Source organism: Ornithodoros turicata, chromosome 9 (genome assembly GCF_037126465.1).
Source record: "Ornithodoros turicata isolate Travis chromosome 9, ASM3712646v1, whole genome shotgun sequence".
Taxonomy (NCBI): domain Eukaryota; kingdom Metazoa; phylum Arthropoda; class Arachnida; order Ixodida; family Argasidae; genus Ornithodoros; species Ornithodoros turicata.
This window is the reverse complement of record NC_088209.1, coordinates 38,582,169-38,602,971: the sequence shown is the minus strand read 5'-3', so window position 1 is coordinate 38,602,971 and position 20,803 is coordinate 38,582,169. Positions and strand designations below refer to the sequence as shown.

The 20,803-nt window shown below is 45.9% G+C and overlaps 1 protein-coding gene across 3 annotated transcripts in view; it reads right to left on the bottom strand.

Annotated features, from left to right (window-relative positions):
• The window catches only part of LOC135368861 (band 7 protein AGAP004871-like), a 335,172-nt gene that overhangs the window by 15,883 nt on the left and 298,486 nt on the right, over positions 1–20,803 (bottom strand). For 2 of the 3 annotated variants that reach the window (XM_064602401.1, XM_064602403.1), the window contains exons 2-4: positions 8,417–8,520; positions 4,862–4,934; positions 3,666–3,748 (exon numbers count right to left, since the gene is read on the bottom strand). In XM_064602401.1, coding sequence (XP_064458471.1) covers positions 3,666–3,748; positions 4,862–4,934; positions 8,417–8,520 — 260 coding nt within the window. Of the gene's footprint in view, positions 1–3,665; positions 3,749–4,861; positions 4,935–8,416; positions 8,521–18,347; positions 18,414–20,803 lie in introns of all 3 variants that reach the window. The other variant, XM_064602402.1, reaches the window with a different exon arrangement.

Genomic DNA, 20,803 nt, shown 5'->3' with positions numbered 1-20,803 from the left:
GATTTGTCGATCGGGACATCGGTTGCTCTCACGGGAACCCCACCCCACCCACCCCACCCCACCCCACCTCATCGTCAGCATCTATTGTCGTTGGTGTTGTCTTAGAGAAGCATAGCTGTACTTATAGCCGCTGGACACACACTAAGAAGGAAAAAGAAGAAGGAGAAGAAAAGAGAAGAAAGGAAGAAGTCTTTTTGGGGACAATGCTACAACCACTAGCCCCTTTCGGGAGTAAATATATGAAAGTTTTATTTTTCAATCAATCAATCATGCATCACTCCTAGAAATGATGGTGGTGGTGGTGGTGGTGGTGTGGTGGCTTGCCGTTGTCGGCCTCACGTATGTGGGCAACGTCACGACTCACGCCCTGGGGGAATGTGCGTCCTGGGCCGACTTCTAAGGGAACTGTGCCGAAATGAACTTCACCACACAGCACGCTCCTAGCCAACCATCATCTCGAATGATATCGTTATCTGCCCTGATTTGTTGAAAACGGGGGCGTACGCCTTTTTTGTGACAACTATGAACAGCATAAGTGTCACAGAAAAGGCGTACGCCTCCCGTTTTCAACAAATCAGTGCAGATAGCGATATCATTCGAGATGATGGTTGGCTCGCAGCGTGCTATGCGGTGAAGTACATTTTTAAGAGCGCATATTTGCAGTGCTGGGTTGTAAATTTCGGTGCCGGGAAACCAAAATGGAGAGTAATTGCAACTGTAAGTGGACTAAAAGCCGTAGTTAGTCCCCGCATTAGTTCTTTTTTCTTCTTAGAGCGTACACTCTTAAAAATGAACTTCACCACATAGCACGCTCCTAGCCAACCATCACCCCGAATGACAACGTTCTCGCACTAGATTTGTTGAAAACGGGAGGAGTAGCCTATTTTGTGTCATTATGCACGGCACAAAATAGGCTCCTCCTCCCGTTTTCAACAAATCAGGGGCGAGAACGTTGTCATTCGGGATGGTGGTTGGCTAGGAGCGTTCTATGTGGTGAAGTTCATTTTTAAGAGTGTAGTTACGTAACGAAGTTTTCGGAATGAACATACATAATCAAAATTTTGGCCGTATATAGAGACAATAATATTCCAACAGAGAGAAGACAACTTGGTTCGAGTGAGAATTGCACATCGCGAGGCTCAAATTTCCTCAGAGAATTCGACGCCGTCTTCCCCCTTTGCTGCTGCAGGTGTAGTATACGCTTTCCTCGCAGTCTGCAACTTCGAAACACTGCATCTCGAATAGGCCTCTCGCTCTGCTTTCTCCTCATCCTGGAATACGATATTGCGAGGGAGGGCATCGGTTTGAAATCTTGTGACTCGGCAATCGTAGGATAAAGTGGTTTCTCATAGTGTCTCATTTGCAATGCAAAAATGTAGTTAGAGTTCTGCGGGGGAAGCGCTTCGTTTCTTTTTCTTTTTTTTTTTCAAAGATGAAACGCAAATTTGACCTCGCCTAAGTGCAGCAATGCAGCAATGATGAAAGTCCTCTCGATGTCACATATGGCAAAAGTGCAGTATGCAAAACATATATTGAAGGCATTTGTCTACACTCTAAGAAAAAAGGGCGTGAAAAGGTGGCAACTTCTACACTCTTAAAAATCAACACTCACCGCATAGCACGCTCCTAGCCAAAAATCATCCCGAATGATATCGCTCTCTGCCCTGATTAGTTGAAAACGGGGGGCGTACGCCTTTTCTGTGACACTTATGCTGTTCATAATTGTCACAAAAAAAAGGTGTACGCCTCCCGTTTTCAACAAATCAGGGCAGATAACGATATCATTCGAGGTGATGGTTGGCTAGGGACGTGCTATTAGGTGAAGTTCATCTTTAAGAGTGCGACCAACAACGGCAAGCTACCTCGACATCTTTAAAAGAGTATACCTCCGGTACAGTCATTGTGCCATGGAAGGAGCAATCACATACATGACAAGTTGACAAGACACGGCTACGCAGTGCATTCAATGCAGCTTAATAAATACAATTCTGAGTCATAGTATTCTTCTTTAAAAGAAAGAAAGAAAACGAAGAGCGCGCTAAAAGCATGTCTATGAGGAATGCACACGTGGCAGCAGTTAGATATTTTGAATGTCTCGCGTTCAGAAGTTGGACGTCTCAACCTTTCCGCCGCTGCCCAGGCTCGTTGGAAAGCCTCGGGTGATCATAAACCGGTCTTCCCAAAAATCATATGTATCATACAGCACTCGTAGTTTAAAGTTACAAGCCAAGGAAGCGAAGTGTGGCTATATTATAAAGCTGCACTGTTTCGTTGTTGTGTACATAGGGCTATACTCACGCTATTACATTCCGCATATCTGTGGGAAAAAAGCTATGACGTCTGCGGATCTGCGACCTTCCAGGTGAACTATGATCAATTTCGTGGTATTTTTCCTTGTTTGTTTTTATGTTTCTTCGTTTCTTTCTCTCTTTTTCTTTCTTTCTTTGCTGAGAATAGCAAGCCGCCGAGCACATGCTAACCTGTCCCTTCTTTTTTGTTTAGAAATAATAAAAATATCCCCCCCCCCCTCCCATGACGTCTCGAAGGCCATGTACACGGAAGAAGACGACGAAGAAGAGGAAAAAACATTGAGAAAAAAGGGACAGTCTATAGAGATTCGAAAATGGAAGTGAAAAAAAAAAAAAAGCAGCACTCCTAAAACACAAGGAACATAATACAAGAAAAAATATCGGTTGTAATACACCGCCGCAACGCCATTGATCATCCAGCAGCTTGGACTTAGCTGGTGGCGGTGATCAAAATGTCGTTACTCGGGGAGACGTTTGCCTGCCTGTATATACGGCATAATACTCCGTGAGGATCACGCGTCGTAAGCCGACTTCACTGGCTGCGAACTGTGACGCTACATACTTGCTTGAGATCGTCCGAGAAAAAATCAGTGACAACACCACTGCAGATACAGGCTGTGCTGACACGGCTTAGTTCACAATCACGGTGAGGTAAGCAGCTGTCGTAATAGCCTACAGTGGACGGCTGTATAGAACGTAATTTACTCACAATCACATCTTGCGGAGCACCGTAAGCGGAAAGAGAAGCTGAAAGTTTCTTCTTTCTGCAACGCGGAGGCTCTTGAACCTATTCGAGCATCGCCTCTACGTAATGCATGATCATCACAATTTTTCTAAAAAGCGTCGAGTGCTTTAGGAAGAAGGTGACAGTCGGGTTTAAATGCGATTATTAGAACTATGTAGCAACGCAGACACTAGACGTGGCATTCATTGGTGTTTTCCGTTCCTTGCGTTCAGTGTTACATAGACAAAATGCACAATTTTTAAAAATGAACTTCACCGCATAGCACGCTCTTATAGCCAACCATCATCTCGAATGATTTGTCCTGGTTTGCCGAAAACGGGAGGCGTACGCCATTTTTGTGACACTTACACTTAGCTGTAATTAACTGTCACAAAAAAGGCGTACGCCTCCCATTTTCAACAAATCAGGGCAGATAACGATACCATTCGAGATGGTGGTTGGCGTGCTATGCGATGAAGTTCATTTCTAAGAGTGCAGGCGGGCTAACAACATGACAACCTGATTATTCATTTCAGTTTGAAACTGCAGTTTTGTTCAAGCATTGACGTCATAACAACAGAAGAAAAGGTACTGTTCATGCGTGAGAAAAGAGTATCATGCAAGGCACCTACCTCCTGAGGAGGCACGTCGAACGACACCGTTCTGAGGTCTACCTTGCAATAGGTGTCGATACAGGGGATGATGAAAAATATACCTAAATAAAAGAGTCAGGGCATCACTATCAAGATGCACGACAATCTAAGAGATACAGGAAAAAGGTTGGTTCCTACAGACTGCTTGAAGATTATTTTAATGTAAAATTATCGCACACGTGCACAACCTGTTTACTAATGGTGTAGAATGGCGTGTTTGTTCACGCGTGTATCTTGCGCGGATGCAGCCTAGAAGAGTATAAACTCAAACTAAAAACATAAAAAGAAGGATGACTTTGTGCGTTTCAGACCACGATATTAAACTGACTAGTGCTGATAATGTGCCGCTAGTGTTTGTGGGATGCTGTGCGCGAATTTCATATCTGGACTAAGTTTTCCTTTCTTTTATTTATTGTTTGTCCACGAACAGCATGGGAGCCTTCTTAATGGTGTAAAAACGAGCAATAATTACCATTCAATGCGCACTGGTTAGCAATGTTTGGAAATTACTATCTTGAAGTAAAAATGTCAATATCAATGTCGACGTAGACCTTGTTAAATGGGCATTAAAAACAGATTTTTGGACTCAAAAGGACTCGAGGAAGTTCGTAAACCAGGCTGGTTGATCGTTTTCTCGTGAGCATTTTCTTATCAAAAGTTCTCCTTTTTTTTAGCGCACTGTCCAAGTTTTTAAGCTACATTGACCTACACGATATTGCAGCAGTAGAGCAAATGGTGTGAACTTCACTGCATAGCACGCTCTACGTCAACCATTGTCACGAATGATAGGGTTATCGCTTCTGATTCAAAGAGAGAGAGAGGGGGGCGTACGCCCTTTTGCGTCAATTTGGATATTGGATAATTGACACTAGGTGGTGGTGGTGGTGGTGCTGGTGCTGTTGAAAGGCCTCACAGAGGTGGGCAACGTCACAACTGACGCCCCGGGGGAGTGTGCGTCCTGGGCCGACTTCAAGGTGAACTGTGCCGACGCCGAAGACGTACGCCTCCATCTTTCTTCGAATCAGAAGCGATAACCCTACCATTCGTGTGGTAATGGTCGGCGCAGAGCGTGCTATGCGGCGAAGTTCACTTTTTAGAGTGTATATAGACGTAAAAGATGTACATTTTTGGTGGATTCGCGAAAAATATTTCTGCGTGATATCGATGCGACTTACCCGGTCCTTTGGCTCCTCCTCGAAGTAGCCGACCCAGGCGGAATATGACCGCTCGCTCGTATTCTTGAACTACCTAAAACGACAAAAGCATCAAGCCCTTAAGACACGCCGCCACAACTCACGCGAGCACTTGCTTCGAGTGACAGCTGAACCGCAAAACCGCCCTATTTATAAGAAGAGCAGACTGGCGATATACCGCGAGTGTTCTCGAGCCACTTCGATATCTCTCCCCCCCCCCCCCCCCCCTCACTGTCTCATTCGGACAGCTGTGCAGTTTCTACAACCGAGTCAATTCGAGCATGATACGATGTTCTTCTAAATGCTTTTATCGATCTTCCCTGTCCCGTCGTACAGGTTGCCAACGGAGCGTGTAATAGAGAGGCGACATGATGCCCTTTCTGTTTTCGCTGATCGGGGAAAAGTGTCCTTACCCTCGTTAAGGTCGCCAACTCGTTTGGCCGATTTGTGTCAAGCTGAGCCGACCGTTTGATGGCTCAATATGTCTATTTGATGGGGGCTTATGATGTCTTCCTATAACGCGAGCTTCAGCCGTTAGACTAAGACTCGATCCCCGGGATAAGTTTTGTAATCGCTATTGGCGGTACGAGTTTCCTTCGTTTCGGAATATGTTCAGTACACGAGTTCAGTGAACATAAAAGAGAGAAAGAAAGAACAGGAAAGTTAAGTCCTGAGTGAGGTAAATTTTTAAACAGCCTCAGAGTTTGGGATTTCTGGAACAAAATATTGAGAGTTTTTGTTTCTTTGCCAGTCGTCTATGCTTCCTTTATGACGAGTCAGTGGCATAAAGCTCAAAGTATAAGTCCACAAAAATGGGTACGGATGCAGGCGACAACGCAGTGTAAGTGGACTCGGGAATTTTCCGAGCATCCTCACAGCAACCTAACTCCCCCCCCCCAAACTTTTCTGATATAAATATATTTTATACGAAGACATATGGCAGTGGAAGGGGCTTGACCTCCAAACCCCCCACCCCCCACCCACCCCCATCCCTGCAAAAGGAATCCTAGCACCTCATGAGATGAAAGCCTTGAACAAGTCTATGGTTGGACCCTCTCGCTCTAAAAACGCCAACGAAAGAAAAAAGCAAAAGGCACGAAACAATTCGATACTTCGAAGTACGTATTACGCATAGCTAGACATAGCTAGGTGCAGCTGTTGTTGTTGTGAAATGCAGATAAGAAGGAAAACCGTGAGTGGATCATGAATCCCTCACCTGTGTCACCCACATTATTTTTCCTGCTCTCCGCATCTCTTGAGACGCTACAGATTGGCTGCTGCGATGCGTTTCAAGCTGAGCAAGAGCTGATTTTGCCAAATTTTTAGGCGCACAATGTGGGTAATTTTGACGCTTTTCCTGGAGTTCCAAGAAGGACGTACTTTTCTAGACTCCAATGAGACTCGAAAGAATGTTTTCGTTGTGCTGGCGGTATTGATTTGACCTCATTAGCGCACTTACGTTAAAAGGAAATGTGTGCGTTTGTGCGTTCACATTAATTTTTAAGCAGGCTGTACCCAATATATTAAAACATAGCTTAGCGGCCGAGGCAATGAAACGTGTATACGGACGGACACAACACTTAAGCCCAACAGTGCCCACTATAACATACTTGAATTAAATAACGGCAGTCGATGTAAATGGTTCGAACCCACACCACAGAACGGAGAGTGCGGGTTCGAACCCCGCTGCTCATTAACTGCCATTCTTTAATTGAATCACGAGATACAATCGCGGTTCAGCCTAACGTTTAAAGAGGCATATCGTTCCATTTCTTCCGAAAAAAAAAAAAAAAAAGAACTTCCCAAACCTCCGGAGCATACATTACGCACACCAGTAGAAGCTTTACAAATATAACAATTAGACCAACGTAAATGGAGACAAAAATACATTTTTGTGTATATATCGTATATAGTTACATGTGTGGACATAGAAATGCGCCACACATCTGCGCACATTTCTAATCTTGAGTTCCTTAAACTCTTCTCTAATGTCTACTTTCATATAAGAAACGCACCAAAGAAATAGTGCCAGCTATTTAGCTTTACTGTCGACGGAACAACCTACGTCATGACATCCCCAGCAGCAAATGAATTATGTTTAAGTTCTAGATTAGGGATAAAATTACGGATTACGATTAAGTTTTACGAAACCTTTCGACTAATCGTTCCCGGTCGCGTTACTTTACGCCGCTAGCAAGTTGATATACTTTTTGCGAAGCCGTTTTGAAACCTGCGTATCAGAGCCACCAATCGATACGATAAAAAAAAAAAAAAAGAATGAAAGACTCCATACTATGCTCTTCCGGGATTACCACCTGATTACGTGCGCGACCCCACGTGTGTGTTTTCATGTCGATGTTTACACTGGCAGGCACCATACGCCGATATGAGGAAAGAACAGTCCATAATACTGCGGGGGTCTCGTGGATAAAACCCGGGGGGTTCTGGGAACACACGGGCGATCGACTGGCCAGTTAGGCCTAACGTGGCGCCTTATTGGCTGCGCCCAAGCCGCGCCGTTTCCCGTGGGATTAAGATTGCTGAGCGGGCAAACAAGAGACGCTCACGATAAGGCTGGGTAAACATCGAAGGCACATTCAGAGAAAGGTGAAACCTAGATGGAAGGGATTGTGATAGGAAGAGGCGTAGAAAAGGGGTAGAGACCCGGGCGACTTCTTAGGGCACTATGCATAGCGGCTGCTCATCAGTAAAGGCAATACATTGTTGAAACAGAACTTCACCACATCGCAATCTCCTAGCAAACCATCATTCCGAATGATATCATTTTGTGTCCAGATTTGTTGAAAATGGGAGGAGGCGCCTATCTGGGACATATTATGCATGTCCCAGATAGGCGCCAAATCAGGACACAGAATGGTATCATTCGGAATGGTCGTTGGCTAGGAGCGTGCTATGTGGCGAAGTTCTGTTTTATCAGTGTACACTCTTAAAAATGAACTTTACCCCACAGCACGCTCTTAGCCAACCATAATCTCGAATGATATCGTTATCTGCCCTGATTTGTTGAAAACGGGAGGGTACGCCTTTTTTTGTGACACTTATGCTGTTCATAATTGTCACAAAAAAGGCGTACGCCTCCCGTTTTCTACCACTCACACTCTAATAACAGAGCTTCACCGCATAGCACGCTGTGCGCCAACCATTGCCACGAATGATAGGGTTATCGCTTCTGATTCGAGGAGAGAGTGGGGCGTACGCCTTTTTTTGGCAATTTGGATATATGGTAATTGCCACAAAAAGGCGTACGCCTCTCTCTCTCCTCGAATAAAAACAGATAACCGTATCGTTCACGGCAATGATTGGCGCACTACGTGCTATGCGGTGAAGTTCTGTTTTTAGAGTGCAGGTCAGATAACGATATCATTCGAGATTGTGGTTGGCTAGGAGCGTGCTATGAGGTGAAGTTCTGTTTTAACAGTGTAGGAGAAACAGATCAACAAGAGCCGCCGAAAACGCTTCCTTCTTCGTTTCACGCAACCGTGTGTAGTGTAGTGATTAAATCTAACCTATACTCACCTTGATACAAAATATGAGGGAAACCGGAAACGTCGCGATGATAAGGAGTATCGAGATTGTAGTGAGGATGTAGGCACAAATGTCGAGCCCTTCAGACATGCTGGCTGAAAAGAGAAGAAAAAGAAAGTACGTTACACATAGGCATTGAATAGCACAGTATAACAGCGGCGCGAGTGCCTGCACAGCTGCCATTGACATTAGGGAGCGTTAGGGCCGTATTCTTAAACGATCCTCGCCTCTATACCTCCACTTTGTTAACGCACCCTTGTGGACCACCCACCTCCACAAGGGTGCGTCAAAAATCGGCATCGACTCGAAACGTCTCCGTGAGCGGAAGGAAAAATCCGCCGTCTTTCCTTAATTAAGTAGTACGCGGTAGCGCCTGTTGTGGTGTCTTGAAGCCCACTGAGGGGTCGTCAAATGAACGAGTGCTCCTATCTTCCACACACCAGAGTCGAGGCGAGGTGCGAGGTGTCAAGTCGAGCATCGTTTAAGGGTGCGTTTTTTTTTTATTCTACCCGGGTAACTCGGGGGTAACCCTTACTGGGCGAAAAATCAAAGGTGACGGAAGTGACGTCATAACCTACCAGCGAAAATTCAACTCTCGTCGCTCGAGGGTTACTCTGGGTACCTACTCTGACTGACCCAGCTCAGTAGGTGGGTAGCAGAGGGTTATGACGTCACACGACGTCAAGTGAGAGTCCCGCGTCTTTTTACTTTCGGATTGCGAGCATATTTCGGCGGCTTTAGCACGACTGTTGTTTCGTTGGATGCATGCCTGTTTCTTCCTTTGTCATCATCTTCCCCTTCGTCAAATGCGTCAAGCAGCACAAGTGCCGCAACTTCCATACAATCATGTCCTCGTCAAAAACGTCGTCTGCCTCTGCCGCCATGTTCGCAGAGACGGGCGTAACTCGTAATGGGCGAAAATTTATAAACGGGGCTACCTACCCACAGATCACGTGACACCTTACTCGGGTCACGTGGTGCGTAACCCGGGGGCTACCCGGGTAGAATAAAAAAACGCACCCTGAGTAGATTGGACGCCATTCAAGTTAATCCAAGTCAAATCTAAGTCAAGTCAAGTCACGAATGATGTCAGCACCTCCAAAGGAAGAGCACGAATGGGTTATCACGTTTTGCGAACCGTTGAATTGTGAAAACAATCCACTAGAACTCCCTATTGTATCATCCTGAATAATATAATCACACGCAGCTGAACCCTCGTTGATATACGTCAGCAAAAGAAGAGGCAGCGAACGCAAACGTCCAAAAGAGCACAGCACGGCAATGTACCGAAATCGAAGGCCAGCCCTTAACAAGGCCCGCTCAGTAAGGTCGCCTGGTAGTAAATAATGATTCAGGAAGGCGAGTGGTCCGGGCCATTCCCTCATTAACCTGGCTCTCATTGGAGACTTCGTCATTGTTTGAGAAATGAAGTGCCACTCCACCGGAGTCCGACTGTGTTCCGCGTACAATTCCCATCGATTCCACGATCCTCTAATGGTACTCCTGAAGTTTCCATGTGGTTTCATGAATCGAGTGTGCTCCAACTGATCGCTTAGGGGGGAGCCCTCTAGATACGATGGGAATGTTTTAGGGCGGCCATTTGGTCTTCGACTAATTCGTCTTACCTTTGCATACAGGCGTGTTCGCGTGATCGAACTATAGCATTGCGAAGTCGATGTCTCATCGGTTGTGGTATCTGTCAACACTTGCAGATGTTTGCACACGTTATCCGTGAAAGCGTACGAAAATGTTTCACTCACAGTCCGAAACCGAAAATATTTCTATGCTTTTTTTTACGTACATACACTCTAAGAAAAAAAGAGTAATTTTACTCCTTTTAGGGACTAAATGCATTGCCACAAAAAATAGTCCCTCTCGGGAGTAAATGCACGGAACGAAGCCAACAATTTTCTACATAGTATACATTCTAAGAAAAAAGGGTGTGAAACTTCTATAGTTATCACCTAGATCAACATAGCGTCTGATAAAGGGTGTAAAAGGGTGGTAAAAGCAATTATCATATATCCAAGTTGCTACAAAAAGGCGTACTCCCCACTCGCTCACCGAATCAGAAGCGGTAACCCTATATCATTCGTGGCAGAGAGTGAGGTAGCAGGTACACTCTAAAAAACAGGTGGTGGTGGTGGCGATAGGGCTTGCCGTTGTCGGCCTCACGTATGTGGGCAAACAGAACTTTACCGCATAGCACGCTGTGCACCAACCATTGTCGCGAATGATATGGTTATCGCTTCCGGGGGCTTAATCGCTTCATCGTCGTTACGGTCGTTGCAAGCTAATGAGTGGCGGGAAAGTCAAAAAGGCGGGCGAGAAATTTAAAAAGCTGGTCACGTGATAAAACACGTGCTCTTCGCGCGATACGTGAAGGCCGTGGTACACGTCACGCGTAATGTGTCACGTGCGCACCTTTTTGAATTTCCCGCCACTCGTTAGCTTGTAACGACCGTAACGACGATGAAGCGATTAAGCCCCCTGATTCGAAGAGAGAGGGGGGCGTGCACCCTTTTTTTTGGCAATTTGGATATATGAAAATTGCCACGAAAAGGCGTACGCCCCCCTCTTTCTTCCAATCAGAAACGATAACCCTATCATTCTTGACAGTGGTTGGAGCACAGCGTGCTATGCGGTGAAGTTCTGTTTTTAGGGTGTAGATCTTTGCAACCTTTTTGGGCGCAACATATGCGAAAAATATTACCTCCTAAAAAGTACAACTTCCCCACCCTTTTTTCTGAGAGTGTATACCTGTTAACGATGAGCACGAGCACATACGAAACGCAATGGTTCGCGTGCTATAGAAAGCAACAGAGAGAGAGAGAGAGAGAGACAGACAGAGAGAGTGTGAGAGAGACGAAGAGAAAGAAAGAAAAGTAAAAATAAAACAAAACGAAACGGAGCAAAAACCAAGTTGTCAGGACCATGATGAACAGCAATGCCCGCATGCCGTCTCAAGACGTCATGAAGCCCACGAGTAATAATAAAGGTGTTGCTTGTCGGGCGCTGACTCCAGAGATCGAAATGGAGTTCCCAGGTCTCGCATGTGAGAGACGGTGCCAGAGCACACTGCCTCTCCCCACCTCCACACTATATGAGCCTGCCCTCCTCGCTACCCCCCCTTTCGTCTGTCCGTATTTAGCCGCTATAAATCACGCGTTATCGATGGATTCGCTAACGACAGGCGAAGCTTTAATGCTCGCACGATTTAACGAGTGCCTGTCGTCCACGCTATTTCTCATTTCCAGGGGCTCAGTCACTGCGCGCTCCATCTACCGGCCACTATTGGGTGGCTCCGTACGTGCTCCCTGTCGCCGGACAAACAAGGAAATAAATGGTAGAGATTCGCAATTGGATCTCGGGCGACGCCATTGGGTTTCGGCGAGGAGAACGTCGTACGGTATGTAGTAGTTTCGACCTGTAGCTGGAAGTGTGACATTTGGTGTACGGTCGAAATGTAAACAAGACTGAGGGACATCTATACGCTAGATTAGCTTTTTGTATTGTCATCTGTAGCATAGCGCAAGCGCAATGTTTGCCCCCATATCGCATTGCAAGAATAGTGCTTCCCTCGTCCTAAAATTAATATAAATTAGCTAATGAGAGAAAGAAAAAAAAGAAAGAAGAAAAGACGAAAAAGGAAAGGAAGGAGAGAGCAATACAGAGACAGAGAGTTCAACTGATGAGAATCATATGCACCGCACGACCCCTGCACGAGCGACGACCACCGCACGAGGTATAACTTTATTTGCAATATTTAAGAGAGAGAGAGAGAGAGATACATGATGACGATGATATAGGGATGACTTCCGCTCGACGCTGACGGGGTCTTAGAGGGAGTCGATCAGGCCGGTAGTTTAATATTTTATGTTGATTTGTTGATATGCAAAAATGCACAGGTATGTTGTTTTCTAGTGATGTGATGCGATGTGATAGAAAAAAAAAAGTGGAATTTAAGTCACGACAAAGATTGTAGTTTGTAGTAGTTTAGTAGCTTGTTTGTAGTTTGTTTGTTTGTTATTAGTTTGTTTTCTACTGAACGCAGGCCGACCATACGATGTAGCAGCACCGAAGGTGCTGATGCCACTACGGTTCAGAACTGCTTTCACTGTAGACACCACAGTCTGCGCTGCAATTTTAGTGTCCAGTGGTGTGATTTGTACGCTGTTGAATAACTTGAAACATTTCAGCAACTTTTTTTTTTACTTTAGTGGGAGCACAACAGGGAGTCATTATACAGGTCTAGCACCTTAACTATACTAGCGCCACTTAAACTGCACCAGAATATATTACCATCAGGTGAACCTAGTGGAACTGCTAATTCACCTTCCGTCCATGCGTGCGCTTGTCCCGTATTGGACAGGCTGCGTGACGATTAAGTACCGCCTGTACCGCCGTTTTTGGAAACTCTGATACGGTACCTGTTAGTAAACGGTAGAATATGGCTTTATACAGGAAACAACAGCACTCTTAAAAATGAACTTCACCGCATAGCACGCTCCTAGCCAACCATCATCTCGAATGATATCATTATCTGCCCTGATTTGTAGAAAATGGGAGGCGTACGGTTTTTCTGTGACACTTACGCTGTTCATAACTGTCACAAAAAAGGCGTACGCCTCCCGTTTTCGACAAATCAGGGCACACAACGATATCATTCGAGATTGTGGTTGGCAAGGAGCGTGCTATGCGGTGAAGTTTATTTTTAAGAGTGAGGGATTAGAGCTGCGGATCTGACAGCTCCGCACGCGCATGCGCCGACGCGGAAGGTATAGGCCTCCACAGCACCATCAGCTATGTTATCCCGCAAAATATTCCGTTTCAACATGGGACCACACTTACAAGAAGCCAAACTAAGGGGAAGTGAAAGGCTACCTTTCCTTGATTTATTCTGTAGGCGGAGCGCTATACTGTAACGGCGCTCTGAATGATGGAGTCCTTACGTTCGAAAGACAAAATGATTAATGCCCATTATCGAAGTCCTCCCGTTTGTTTGCACCCTCTTTGTTCTAGATGTCAGCAGCGTCCGTTTCACACTTGTTTGCTATTTTCTGAGCACACGGGATGATGGATGGAGCAGTCGACGTGCTTGCCGCGCTTTTGCTCGCTTTCTTTCTTTCTTTCCTGACGCGGGACTGTGGATGACTTTGACGTGCTTTGTTTCGGAGGTGAGGTCCCGCGTACTGTACGGCGAGATTGCACCGGAATCGATCAGTGGATTGGATGAAAGTTTGCGGATCAATATGGTGATCTTTCTATTCTTTCGCACCACTGACCACTACACTAAGTGGACTGCGCGTCGCTGGGTTTTCGCAGTTTCGAAGGCAAGTGCCTCCGGACGAGAGTCGCCAATATTTCGAACAGAGACTGTTCGAAATATCGGAATCTGTTCGAAATATCGGCGGCTCTCGTTCTGAGGCCCTTCCTTTCACACTTCCTTACCCGGTCGCTGGATTTTATACCTTTCTACGTTCACTAGAAAGTAGTGAGTTTTAGTACAACGTCCGCTGTACGTACGGAACAGCGTGGTGGTTGTGCGCAATGCGCAAAACTCTGCTTGTGTCTTACGCGTGCGCAGAATCACCAATCCCTTACGTAAGCATAGGCAACAGCGTACGTTATACCAAAACTCACCAGTGTTAGTAAAACGTTGATAACGTCACTGTGAAGCTACCGTACCTGTACCGGAACCAATGGCACCAGAACCAGAACGGAACCGGAACCAACGTGCGTGACTCAGAATCATACCAGTTGATTGGACGCGGTAGACACAGTACTTTGAAAGCCACGTTTATCAACCGTCTACTAACACTCACTCATTGTGAGTTTTAGTGCGTTTAGTGCATTAAGTGTACGACGAACTAAAACTGTCTAATAATTCCACGCTCTCTCGTGAAAAATGTCCTAAGCCTAAAAAAAAAAAAGAAAATAACCGTCTGCATTGGAACTGCCAGCGAGACCTGACGGTTGCCATTCATCATTCAAACAAGACCCAAGTCAGAGAACACAAGACTCTTTTTGCTTTTCCCCTCCGGTCACTCGAAAGTTACGCAGGCGATATTGTTTTTCGTGCACGGAGCCACCCAGTTCAGAGCAGGCTCACCACACCACCTTCACGAAACATCAGTCACCTCTCATCCCAATACTGTCTACGCCGAAGAACCTCCGTTGCTTCTCACGAAGACACACGGCATCTATGATGGATACTTTCCTGTCGGCACCCGTGCGAGATCGGTGCTCGGGGTCTACTCACCCAGACAAGAAGATGGCCCGGCGTCTTGACAAAGGATTTTTTTTTTTAAAGTGCATCGCCTAGCTTAATCTTTTTGTAATCTAAGGGCTGAGCTGCAAAGAAGCTGACGTGCCCAACCCGACCACACGCTATGCAGGCGATGGCCCCAAACCAGAGAAGAGGCATCTCCGGCTTTGCCTTATTGAAGATTCACTCGACGTTGATGCATTACACTTTTATCTCTACGAAGGACGGTGGCTGTGCACACGGAGGCCCTTCGTGGGGTGGCTACGAAAATGTATTCCTAGCGATGACAGCGGAAATGCGAGGACGCAGGAAACGAATAGATGTTTGTATACCCAGTGACGGCGAGCACGATTCTAATACTCGTACACTCTTAAAAAAAAGTGTGTTGAAATTCCTTTTTGGGAAGTACACCCCTGCCACATATATTTATTTATTTATTTATTTACTCCTCAAGGCCCGAAGGCATTACAGAGGGGAGTGGGTTAGGGTTAGGGGAGTTACATATATCACTCCTTTACTCTCCATTACCCTCGTTAGGAAGCCTCCTCACTCCCTTCATAGCATAGTGTGCCCTGATTTGTTCAAAACGGTAGGCGTACGCCTTTTTTGTGACACTTATGCGGTTCATAATTGTCACACAAATGGCGTACGCCTCCCGTTTTCAGTAAATCAGGACAGATAACGATATCATTCGAGATGATGGTTGGCTGGGAGCGTGCTATGCGGTGAAGTTCATTTCTAAGAGTGTGGGTTTTCCTTAGACGGGGGGCTGTCAGACATATGTCCGCACAGTTCCCTTAGAAGTCGGCCCAGGGCACATTCCCCCAACACTCTTAAAACTGAACATCACCACTTAGCACGCTATAGCCAACTATCATCCCGAGAGACATCGTTTTTTTTCCCTGATTTGCCGAAAACGTACACAATTTTCGTGGCATTATGCAGCTCCTAATTGTCACAAAAATGGCGTACACCCCCTTTTCACTAAATCAAGGGAGAGAACGTTGTCGTTCGGGATGATGGTTGACTACACCCTTAAAAATGAGCTTCACCACATAGCACGCTCCTAGCCAACCATCATCCCGAATGACAACGTTCTCACCCCTGATTTGTTGAAAACGAGAGGCGGAGCCTATTTTGTACCATCACGCATAATGACGACAAAATTGGCTCCGCCTCCCGTTTTCAACAAATCAGGGGCGAGAACGTTGTCATTCGGGATGATGGTTGGCTAGCCCGGAGCGTGCTATGTGGCGAAACCCATTTTTAAGAGTGTAGGCGCCGCGCTATGCGGTGAAACTCCGTTTTTAGCGTGCAGGGCGTTAGTCGCGACGTCGCCCATCTCTGTGAGGCCGAATAATGGCGAGCTCTTACACCACCACCATCTGAGCGCACGGTTTCCCTAGCGCCATCTATCGGCCGAGCTGAGTTTCCAGCGCAGACCACAGCAAGAAACACAACTTTATTTTATGATGATGACTGGGGAGCTTCATCGTCAGGGCGAATACTCTACCCCATTGCTGGCGGCGATGTGGTGAAAGTCGCCTCACAGTGAGGACCCAAGTCCTACGGTGTCCAAAAAGGTCAGAAGAGCTTTGAGGGCAGAGCACTGGTGGGCTGGACGTGGCCATGAACCAATCAATCAAGGAATTTCTGAGGAGCTACGCCAATAATTTTATCGCATTAAAAAAAAATCCCACACAATACAGTACAGCTCCCACACCGCGTATACAGCAGAATATAAAGGCACCCCCCACTTCCTTTACAAACTTCCATCTACTTTGATCAGCAAGCACGTATTTACACAATTAACTCGAACCTGGCGGCTGCACGAGACTGAAAGCGCAAAGTCTTGTTTTCTATTAGTGTATTCCCCGGAGGTGCTAGATTTAAGAAGCGGCCCGATCTATACGCGATCCATTAGTGAACTAAACAATGATGGACTGTGTCGTGAAAGTCTGAAGTCTAGTGATCTTAAAACGGGCGAAGTTAATGGAGAGATAATGGGAGGTGCTTACTCCTTACATGTGATGATCATTACATGTAGTCCACTCATGTTTTCATGATGATCATGTCATACCATGTCATTGTATAGCACTAGCATAATTCACAAATGTTTAAAGTCAGTTTATGTAGGCGAAAAAATGCTTCACCCGAAATGTGGCCTTCCAAGTCATTTTATATGGGTAACGTATTTATGCTGTCTATAATAATTGCGAATCGCATTAACGAGTTAACCTCTATTAGCCTACTAACACAATTCTAACTCACAGTCAGTTCGAGGATTGATTCCTTCAAACTGTCCTTTTTTCCGTGGACTATCACGGAATGGAATCCTCTACCGGACGGTGTTGTCACGGCGAAAACACTCTTCTTCTATCTGTCATCGTCATCGTCGTCTCGAGAAACCTGTATCCCATCATTCAGTTCCTTCCATTTGCATTTTAATGTGACAGTTTAGATAGATGCAGACGGATTTTGGGATGAGAGTCGTATTCGACACTAAGTTACGTGCGGATTCTATATACAAAATTTCAACAGGCAGAAAGATGTTGATTTTGAGGGGAACAAGAAAAATTAATGGCATGTTCGATGTTTCCGTTTCACGATGACGTAAGCATAAGCCACCGCACCCTGGCGGTACAAGGTTATGCGACCGCGATGAAGGCGATTGAGTTTTGAGAAAATGAGTTTAAGAACAACGTAGTAGTCAGCAAGTTCTGCTTGGAATGGGTAGAACAGAAACCGAAAGTTACTAAGAGTAACTCATCTTCCTCCTCATCCCCCTCCTTCCTCATCATCATCTTCCTCCCGTTGGTCAGTTACTAAGAGTGACGTCAGGGTATCGAAAACGCCGGAGGATAAGTGCAATTAGGAATAATTGACCACGAATTTCATTTCAAATATTTCGCACGATGCTTATGGGCGTCATAAGAAAGCATGTCGCGGCGTCTGTTTAGCTTTGGTTTATGTCAGGACCGTCGCTTTAAAGGGACTGTCGCATCCGGAAACTCATCTAAGAAACGTATACCACTATGACCGGCATCGGCCGACAATCTACCCGGCTAATTTTTTCGTGAAAAAAAAAAAAAGCTTAGATATTACATAAACGAATTTTAAAGATCAGCGCTGCTTCCGTGGCCGCGGAAGCTCCGTCTGCGTGACGTCACACCCTAAGCGGAGGAGTGAAGGTGCGTCACTCACAGGAGGAAAGGCGGCGTCTATAGACACCCCGTAAATGCCCGCACGGCCGCGACATTCCTTTTCTCAAGGTCGCGCCCTCATTGGTTCTTAGGGAGTGACGTTCTCTCGTTTTTCCAGAGAGGGAAATCAGGCATACTCTCAACATCCGGCGTTTGCTCTTGTCACGTATTTCATCGAATAACAGTCAACCTACGCCGTTATTTTCCGTGGGATTTTCGATACTGTGGTCAGTGGTCCAGGAGGAATAAAACGACACGATAGTTTCGATATCGACTGGAACGGACGCGATCGTCCCTGGAACGTCCCTGCGACTGGAACTGGTGCGAAAAAAAAAAGTGACTGTTTAGTGTCTATCACATGCTCTCAAATGTTGTTTTGCAGATTGCCTGGATTGCACTCCGGACAGGTGAAAAGCACGAAAGTATAGTCACCGTGTTGGAAAAGATTTACCTTCTATGGCCGGTTGCGTCGTCGCAGCTCCCTGCGGGCTCAAGGTTTCCTGCTGCTCTGAACCGCCTTCGGGGAAGTCACAAGAATACTGCATTGTACTCCAAAAATGTCATGCAAGTCTATCACATGGCAGACCGAAATCCAAGCCTTCGTGACGTGAAGAACTCGTCTATTATGATTGAATTAAGTTTTTTTTTTTTTTTTTTTTTTCACAATGGGTAGCCTCGCAAGGGGGAGGGTCACAAGTGTACGCTCGCTTCTCCGAGACACTATAAGAGCTACAGTCATAGAGGTATTGCTCCGCCACCGGATAATGTAGTTCGCACACGACAAGATGGCGGACGCCAGGCAGACGGGGATGTCGATTTACGTGTTCTGTTAACTCTGATGTTCTACATCATTGCTTTAAAAGCATGCAAATGTACTCGGAGTACGTCGTCGCCGACGTTGCGACTCGGAGGCGTCATGCGCCCACCTGAGCCAATCACAGGTGTCTTTCGATTTGTGGATAGAGATGGAAGGTCCCAAAAGGGGAAGTACCCATTTTAATGCCGACAGCACCCTGCTTTAGAAGTTATGTTTTTTTCACGAAACCCATTTGAATTTTTATTTACTGAGCGCCTCCCACTCATTCACACGGTGCGCAGCTTGTAGGTGCTATCGGACAGATACTTGTAAAAGAAGAAAGTTCGTCGACTGGTGCACCCGTTTATTTAGCCCGGGGATCTAACTGAAACACCCGGTATAGACTGCTCCATCACATTGCAGGCTACGCGTGCATTTGACAGCCAAGTCCTTCACGGGCCCTTGCCCGCAAGGCCCGAGGTGCTCTTGCCTTCATTGCACGGTGCTGGCGGTAACGAGCACTAAATTTGTTAGCGACGCCTGTTTCTGACCCCAACGCTTCATGCAATAGACATTTCCTTGCTGCGTGCGCCGCTTGGGAGTTAACAAGATAGATAAGCACCGGTCACCACCTTGCTTCTTCTTGTCTCATTTCATCTAATCTAATTCCACATCGCTGGATGATAGTGTGCGCTATCACTATATACGCAGTCGTTCCGATGCTAAGTGATTCGCTCATATTACTTTGCGTTGATCAAATAACGAAGGACCAGCGGGATGACTCAGTGGGCTAAAGCATCAGCCCGTTGGTGGTAGCCAAGAGAGTGCTGAAGGCCGTGAGGTGGTGGGTTCGAATTCTACCACCGTCTGTGCTGCATCAGGTTTTCCCGGGGTTTGTCCGGCAGACTTTCCAGTTTCCCCCTGAAGTCGGCCCAGGACGCATACTAACTCCCATTCCTTCCCGCTGTCCCCTCTATATGTCCACGTCTGTACGGCGCTCGTAGCCCCTGTTGCGTCGCGGCGTTAACACGGAATAAAAAGAAAATCACGAAGGAATGCGGAACACACTAGTTTGTTACCATAAATAGCGAGGAATGGATGTAGTGAAGATTAAAATGATGATGATGATGATGACGATGATGACTAACATCTACATCTCAATTTTTTTTTCTTTTACAAGTCAAATCAAATGATCGAGAGTATATCAAGCTCGCCAACTTAATCTCGCTTAAATGCGGCTTAAACGTACAACAACTTTATTTGGATGATGATGATGATGATGAGTGGGGAGTTTCACCACCAGGGGCGCTACTCTACCACATTTGCTGGAGGTAGTGTGGTGAAACGGAATAGTGGGTCGCTTCACAGTGAGTACCGAAGTCCTACGGTGTCTAAAAACTTTAAAAGTGCTTTTAGGGCGCAAAAAGTACTTTAGTTGTTGTACGCGGCACGTTAATCGGTACTCCTACAAAAGTTTCGAGGGAAGTTTACAGGCTATTATACAGCAGACGTAGGCTCAGAAACTTGAGCTTCAGCCCGAGAGCTCCGTACATTTGCTCCACCGGTTCGCTCCGGAGGCTTTCGTGTGTTTTCCAATGACCCCTCGATGTGCTCCTTTCGGTGGCTGTTTTTTTCTTGATTCCGTCATCTTTTTGTTTTGTACTGTAGAGTCACTCGAGGATCACTTACTTACGATGATCATATCAATCACTTTTTTTTTAAATTCTCTAACCGACCACGTCACTCATCTAGTGTCTCATGTGTAATGCGGTAGGGTACTGCCCCCAGCGGCATAAGTCAGCGAATTCATTTCACAGACCTCACTCATCATCACATCATGGAGAATGATGTGAGGTTGAATGAAGAGCTATGAGGTGAGGTGATGTTGATGTACAAGTTGAATGAAGGGCTATGATATGATGTGATGGGTTTTGAAGGTGAAGTTGAAGTTGAATGAGGGGTTGTGATGTGATGGACTCTGAAGTTGAAGTAGAATGATGGGTTATGATGTGATGGTTTATGATGATGATGTGATGTGATGCTGAATGAATTCTTAGGAGTATGCCGACCTATGTCCAGCGGTGAAAAACAACAATAACTTTATTTTTTAG